Source organism: Diabrotica undecimpunctata, chromosome 6, assembly GCF_040954645.1.
Source record: "Diabrotica undecimpunctata isolate CICGRU chromosome 6, icDiaUnde3, whole genome shotgun sequence".
Lineage (NCBI taxonomy): Eukaryota > Metazoa > Arthropoda > Insecta > Coleoptera > Chrysomelidae > Diabrotica > Diabrotica undecimpunctata.
Window position 1 is genome coordinate 99,996,334 of NC_092808.1, and position 7,814 is coordinate 100,004,147.

General features: G+C 32.7%; 1 protein-coding gene across 1 annotated transcript in view; it reads left to right on the forward strand.

The window, feature by feature from the left end:
* Positions 1 to 7,583, forward strand: part of LOC140443637 (hydroxylysine kinase) — a 32,698-nt gene extending 25,115 nt beyond the window's left edge. Inside the window, exons 3-4 of the mRNA XM_072534992.1 lie at positions 354 to 770; positions 6,050 to 7,583. Of these exons, the coding sequence (XP_072391093.1) occupies positions 354 to 770; positions 6,050 to 6,238 (606 nt within the window). The 3' untranslated portion in view covers positions 6,239 to 7,583. The remainder of the gene's footprint in view (positions 1 to 353; positions 771 to 6,049) is intronic.
* The last annotated feature ends 231 nt before the right edge of the window (positions 7,584 to 7,814 follow it).

Below are 7,814 nucleotides of genomic sequence, written 5' to 3' on the forward strand. Positions count from 1 at the left end.
CAGTTTTTGATTTAAACGTACTTAGAGTAAATATATGATGACGCGAATTGATCGAGAGTAGTAATTCGATGTAAAGAACCGCTATTGATTTAATAGCAAATTGAAAATGGAAAGACAGAAAATATAAATATTTTCTGTTTAGACAGTTTAGACTAGTAGTATTTTGCGTTTCGAAGTTTATAGTTGTCGGTCTGTTAAAGTATTGTAAACAAGTTTGTATTCAATAAAGTTAATTTTCAAGAAGTGTTAACAATATTGCTTCTTTATCGTTTAAATTGTATTAATAATAAAATATGTAAATTTCCAGTCAATATTTTTGTTATTTCTAATTTTAAATGTCATATTTGTTTCAGACTTTTACTCATGTCGCTTACAAAAATTATAAATCACTTTGGCTACTTGAGTCAGTACCACAAATACTAAATTTCTTACACGCAGTTTCCGATGTAGAACGACGGGAACTAGTTAAAATAATTGTTAAGAAGTTTGAGGACAAAGTACTACCATTTTCCAAATCGTTTAGTAGAGGACTGATTCATGGAGATTTTAATGAACACAATATTATAGTCGATAAGAACGATAAAGGTTTATACGAAATTACGGCAATTATTGATTATGGTGATTGTCATATCGGATGTTATTTATACGAAATATCAATAACCATGACGTATATGATGTTGTTGGCGAAGAATATTGAAGTTGGAGGAGCTGTTCTCGCAGGTTACTCTTCAATTATGCCACTAAGTAATGAAGAATATCGGCTTATAAAGGTAGGATCATTTAATTTTATTAAGTAAATATAGAACAAAAATTGCTTGTAATGCATACAAATTTTCAATTGTCTTTTTTTCCACTTTCAATGTATATTTAGAGCATGTCTTGTCTTCAAAGTTTTTCACTGTTTTAAGATCTTTTAATACTTCTTCCGCCGTATGGTTTGTAGTATAAAACTGTTCTTGTTTATTATTTTGAGTAATTAACATTCTCTAGATGAAATTTCGATTTACATCTACGAGTTCTTACATTTTATTTCATACATTTATTTATAATTTCTTCATTTCTCAATTTGTCAAGTTTTTCGCAATCTTTAACTCTTCTTTTAAAGTTCAGCAGTATAACTGTAAAAACTAGCACTATGGAAATGTTATTTCACGTATCGTTGACAGTAACGAGAATCTACAACCATGACGATGATTGTAAAGTTTTTATTTCCCCAGATCACTTATACTGTCCACTATAGTCCCTGCTCAATTCATTAGACTCACCATAAAAATATCAGTTTTTTTATTTCAATAGCACTGAAAGTATGTGCACTTGAATACTAAGGCATTGAATGGATTGCATAACTATTGGGTACACAGTTACGTAGAAAAGGGTATGTTTCTTAGAATTGTCAAAAATTTACAGATGAGAGTAGAAGGTGCTCAAAGTGAAGAGTAACTCATTGTTTTATATATTGAGTTTTTTTTTTACTTAAAACATAGATTTGTAGTCAGTTTATTTAAAATTTCCACTAGTAAGTCTTGACATTATTACGTAATAGTGTTACTTTTGATTCTGGTTAATTCTTAATCATCAAACAAGAAGATTAATCTTGGATTGGAATCTTTACATGGGTAAATCCAAAGATCTTTGTGTTGAGAAAATCTCGTCCACTACTGCTTTATTAGAGAATACAGCACTTCGTCAGAAAGAGGTAGCACGAAATTGTGGTGTATCCCAGTAATCAGTAAGAATATTAAGTCAAAAACTTAAAGAGAACAGACCTGTAAGGTCAGTTCGAAAGGGCCGGTGTGGCAAAATAACCTTCATCCACTCCCAGAGCGCAACAAATTTTTAGAAATTTGGCTGTAGCATACAGAAGGGCCACCCATAGGGATTAAAAAAATAAGTTGAAAGCTCAGTTATGGTGGCCACCGTACGCCAAATTTGTATGGCATGGGCTTCGCAGGCATGTTAATAAGGCAAAACTAACACCACACATGTTTAAAAAACGGTTAGTCTGGGCCAAGATCCATAAAGACTGGTCTGTTGACGATTGGCGTAAGGTAGATTGTTACAAATCATTTTATTTTCGCACTTCATAATTGTTATTCACATTCACAGGTTTGCTTCAGCGAAGAAGCCAAATTTAAAATTATGGATGACAAGGCCCAGTTTGGCCGAAGACGTCCAGGGGAAAATATGAAAAAATGTATAAATAATACAAATAAACATCCAACCTCAGTAATGATATGGTCGGTGATTAGTGGCAAAGGTATGGGACGCTTATATGTGGTAGAAGAAACCATGCTACAAGACCAATATAAAAGGGTTGTGCAGACAAGATTCGTTCCCCAAGTGAACGAATGATTTAGTAACAGCCATGAGATATTTACGCAGGATAGAGCACGTTGCTATATGGCTAAAAGTGTTAAAAAAATCTTGTTAGAGCAAAACATTCCGCTCTTACCATGGCCCGGCAACTCACCAGACATGAACCCTATTGAAAATGTCTGGGAGTGTCTAAAAAGAGAGTTAGCTAAGGAAAAAATTATCAAGGTTCAGTTGATAGAAAGAATTATTTTCCATTGGAATCACACCTAATATTTAAAAGAAATAGCAGGAAAATGCATAAATAGTATACCTAGTAAAGTGGCTTCACTGCTTAAAGTCAAGGGTGGCTAAACAAAACATTAATGTTAAAGAAAAATATTGTAATAATTTAAGTTATTGTTGTTCAATAAATATGCAAAAAGGTTACTACTATCATTTGTGTTATGTTTCTTACTTATAGCTTACTTACTTATAGTTATAATAATTATAATAATTGATTATAAAACACAAAAAACTAGAATTTGCTAAGTGAGTCTAATTAATTGAGCTGGGAGTATATAATTTCACTATGACAGAAAAATCTAGACAATTGGCCCTTAGTCCCGGAGCAGGTGTTAAATCACCAGAGGGTGCTAAAAATCTTCCGGCTTGACACAGTGAAATTAATGAATAGGATATTGGCATGGAATGTAAGAACGTTATTTGCTGGAAGAAATTAGCTCGTTATCACAGGAGTGGACCTAGGTGGCCTAATAACGGAGTATGTCAGTACGATGAATGCAATTTCTACTATTCTAGAACTGACACACATCCTTAACCTAGACATGGAGTAGATATCATCTTAAAGAATTCTCTAACGAAATACCTCAAAATCGTGGTGTCTATAATAATATATACTTTAAATATTCGCTCCTACAGCCAGCAAACCAAACACAGAAGCTGAACAGTAGAGCTCATCGAAACAGGCGAAAAAAATTGTTTTTGCGATGGAAAAGTAATACCTCACAAAAGTTGCCCAATCCACTGTTAAGTAAGTATTTTGGTAAAATCTGGTCCAAATTGGAAAATATCTTCTGCCCCCTGCCTCCAGGACAATTAAAAATTTAAAAAATATATATGTACAGACAAAAAAAAATTATTTTTAAATGAAAATGTAATACCTCAGAAAAGTTGCATAACAGACTATTTAGTATTTGAGTAAAATTTGGTTAAAATAAAAAAAATATATTTTCTGCACCCTCACGGCAACTAACCATTAAAAAAAATATTAAGAACCAAATTTTTTTGTAACGGGAATGTAGTACATCATAAAAGTTAAATAAATAAATTCGGTTTAAACTGGAAAACATTTTCTACTTCCGGAAATGTAAATTTTAATAATAGTCTCCCGTTTTATACCGCGTCGCGGCTTTGGGAGTATAGCAGGGTAGTGTGCTATATCTAGGGCCTACGGTATACAAGGAAGGTAACATGGCCAGTGCTACGCTTCAACCGCCTATTATTACCCCTGGTTTTACCCAAGGTACTCATTTTATTCAGGCTGAGTCGACCTGGGGCCTATAGACATTCTTAAAAATGTCTAGTTGTTCGTGCCGGCGGTAGGATTCGAACTCCGGACCACCGGCGTGCGAGGCAAGAATCCTACCGCTTGCGCTACGCAGGCCCATAAATGTAAATTTTACTCATGTAAAATGAAAAAACATGCTCCATTATTTTTGTTTATAACGAAATAGCCTAACTTATCTTTCTGACTCCCTAAGGTCACCAAAGTATTTTTAATACTAAAATAAAAATAAAACAAAATAAAAAAAATAATATAATTTTAAAATGGTGTATTATAGAAATATTACAAAAAATATTGTAAAAACATTCTATTTGAAGATGTATTCTGATTTAGTATTAAAATGAGACATTGTTTTTCCATCCTTTTATAAATCCATCGCTCGAATCGGCTCCACAAACTGCTAGAGAAGCTTCTGTCGCAAGCTTGACACATCGTTCTACACATTGTATGTGGCAGTGGTATATCTAAATCTCAATGTTAAAAGAGTCCAGGTTAAGATTTTTAATAAAATCTCGTATATTGCTATTCGAAACTCTAGAGAAGATAGATGGTTCTGTAAGGTTACATTCTTACTCTCAGAGTAATCGTTTGCATCATTTAGAGGAGGAATTTTAAAGTTTTTTGAATCTAACGTTTTTTGATTTTGTCACTGGCAATATTGTTGCTTTTAAGATGCGGTGCAATCCAAGTTGCCGAATATGGAATCGTTCATGCGATATCATGCTTAAAAGTATATTTTCACAATGAGCGAAATATGCATTTATTTAAATTACAGCGTCGACTGCAGCTCTTAATTCCCTATTTAAGTACCGAGATAATTAAATGGTTTTAAAAAAATGTTTTGCACCGTATTTACATGTCGGTTGAGATTTGATGATAAACCACATTGGAGCGTATTCTGTGCGATTGGCAGTTGCTATCCACCTTGAATGTGCCAGGGTTCCGGGTTTTCGATCTGTTACACTGGTAGTACACTGGCCACTGGATACTATGCGGCACATTTCAAACAGATACATACTTTTGATCTGTACTAAGCTCCTTCAAAATATTTTCGGGAATCGTGGGTGAATTGCCTTTAATTGGTTTGAAGGCAACGATTGGTAGTTGGTCGCATTGTAATAACTGCTTAACAATAGGACCTGAAAATCCTCTAGGTCCAGAAGTATCTTCATCAAGAAAGTGAAAAAGATGTTCAAGAGGTAGCTCATTTAAATGTAATAGACATGCAAACCACTGAAGCGATTTTTTTAATATGTTCTTTTATAAGTGGTATTATACCACCTTTAACGCCAGTATTTACGACTATTATGTCACATCTCGTAGCTTCAATTTCTTGTAATTCAATTGAACTTTCTATTAGGAATTGAATAATGCTAGAGTTGATACTTTCTGATGTACTGGACAGCGAAAAATGTTATACCCTGGCCCTTGCACAAGTTTTATGTGTTCTTCTACGATTGTTTGACGATAAACCTCTGTACCTTATTTTACTTGAGCTAAAGTTTTGTCTTTGAGTCAATCAAAGTAGAGCCCATGTAGGTCAATAGTCGAAAGTTCTTGTAGCCTCTGGATATATGAACGAGATTTAAGCCTTACTCTTTTAATTCTATTTTTGTCGATAACGTTAGAAGCGTCCGCTGATATTGTTATTCCCATGTCGGTTAAAATAGCAGATGCAAAATCAGCTGTAGACCTATCAGAAATGCCGTATCTGTCACATGTTTTTGCAAAATTTTTCAACTAAATTGGTTTTTTCTAACTGATCTGATAACTAATACGATTTTTCTTAAAAGCTTTAGAGGTTGAAGGTACAAAAACGTTTTCTTGAAACGTAACATTATCAACATCAACATCACAAACAAAATTATTTTATTCTGAACTTAAAAAGGAATCGCATCCAGGTATTTTATACTGGATTAATAACGCTGTCAATTACTACGGTACCTTTCTTCTTTTGCCGTTTGTACTACTACTTTGTACAATTTAAAATAGTAATACATTAATATTGTAATTAAGGTTGAGATTAAGATAATTATTTGTTATACTAATTATGCAATCGCAATACACTGCAACCTTTTACAACATGTTTTATTATAATATATGATTATAAAATAAATTTATCATATAATTACCTATAACTTTTTCTTATAATGAATTTTGTTATTTCAGCTTTGCGTAGCAGCTCGTTTATGCCAGTCTTTAGTTTTGGGTGCCTACGCTAACCAACAAGATCCATCAAACACTTACGTTTTAGTAACTGCTGCGTACGGATGGCAATTATTGCAAGAACTTTGGAATGAAGATGATGATCTACTTCTCGAGAAATGGGATAATTATGTTGTAAATAATAATTTATAATAATAATCATTAAAATAATTAATAATAGGTATATTATGATTCATGATCTGATATATGAAGTAATCTCCATAATATTGTAAGTTAAGAACTAATACGAACAACATTCTAAGAAAATATATGTGAGTTTTCAGAAAACTTTGCTCAATGATCTAGACAAATATAAAAATCTAGGTACTACGTAGCATGTTTTCAAGGCCATGTCGTTTTTGATCATGTTATTGTTGGTTTATGTAGAAAGTTTGAAGCCAAAAGTACCTGCCTGTTGTTAGTTATCAGTTGCTAAGTGATAAGCAATTCACTTGCTACCATGTTAAAACTTGAAGTTTTTTACAAATTTTCTCCATCCATATACATCCAGTTCAAGATTTTATTTACTTGGTACCATTTTAAAACTTGAAGTTTTTTACGAATTTTCCTCTTCTATATACATTATATATCTCGCGTTAGCGGTGACGGTCGTAAAAATCTGTCGCGAGTTCAATGTTTTTCCCCATCCAAAAGTACATAAGGCCGCTAAAGAAGTTTTCACTTAAAAAAATCAGTTTACTTAAAATTATAATTAGTGAGGTTATGTAGGACTTCTTCATCAGCAGAATGTTCCATTCTCAAAAAAACTGTAATACTTACATCCCTAGTGCCCCATGTTTTCTATGTGTTTGGAAGCCCATTTTTGTATCTAACCTAATTCCCTAAAAATTGTCACTTACACCCCTTTTGCCCTAGAAGCCTCAATTGGACTAAAAACCATAAAATAATAATTATATCCCCAGAAAAATCGAACAAAGACATAAGATACGTACGCTTGCTGGTCTTAACCTGTCAGGATATGTTATACCTGTTGTTAGTGAGTATAAAAAGATGTAAGAAAGGTATCAATCTCCTTCAACGTGTCTCTTGCAGAAGATGACGTGCTGATCCCAAAGTTACATTGATATTTTACAGGACCTACGTGGATCAATTTTGGATTACGGATGTATGTTATATGGATCAACAAGCAATACACATTTATTAAAATAGATTGTATTCAGTTTAAAAGTTTGAGATTAATTCTGGGTGCTATGAAATCAACGCCATACCCACTGTTACTTGCTAAAAGTAATGAAATGCCATTAGAAATTTCTAGAAATGTATTGGCAACAAAATGTGTAATAAAATTTAGAGTCAGAATAAGTGGCTTACTGAGTATGCTGTATGAATTCTCGGGTCTGCGTATTACAGCACATAAGTCAAAATAGGGTACTTTTCAGGATACACAAAAAAGTAATTTGTAATTTTTTAGCAATTAGATAATTTTTTATGTTGTAAGATACTTTCTTGACTTCAAACTATTACTACAATAAAACATAATACAAAACATTTAGTTTTTTATTTGACTTATGTTCATTGGTTCAAAATAACAGAATGAAGTTTATTACAGAATTATACATAATTTATAACACAGTTACTTCAAAATTGGGGTTCTTGATCATCCTCCACAATATCTGGATCTGTGTTACGCAAATTTTCTGTTGAATATAAACCTTTATAAAATTGGTGAAAAATATCTGGTATCAAGGTAAGCAGTGACAACAAGTTG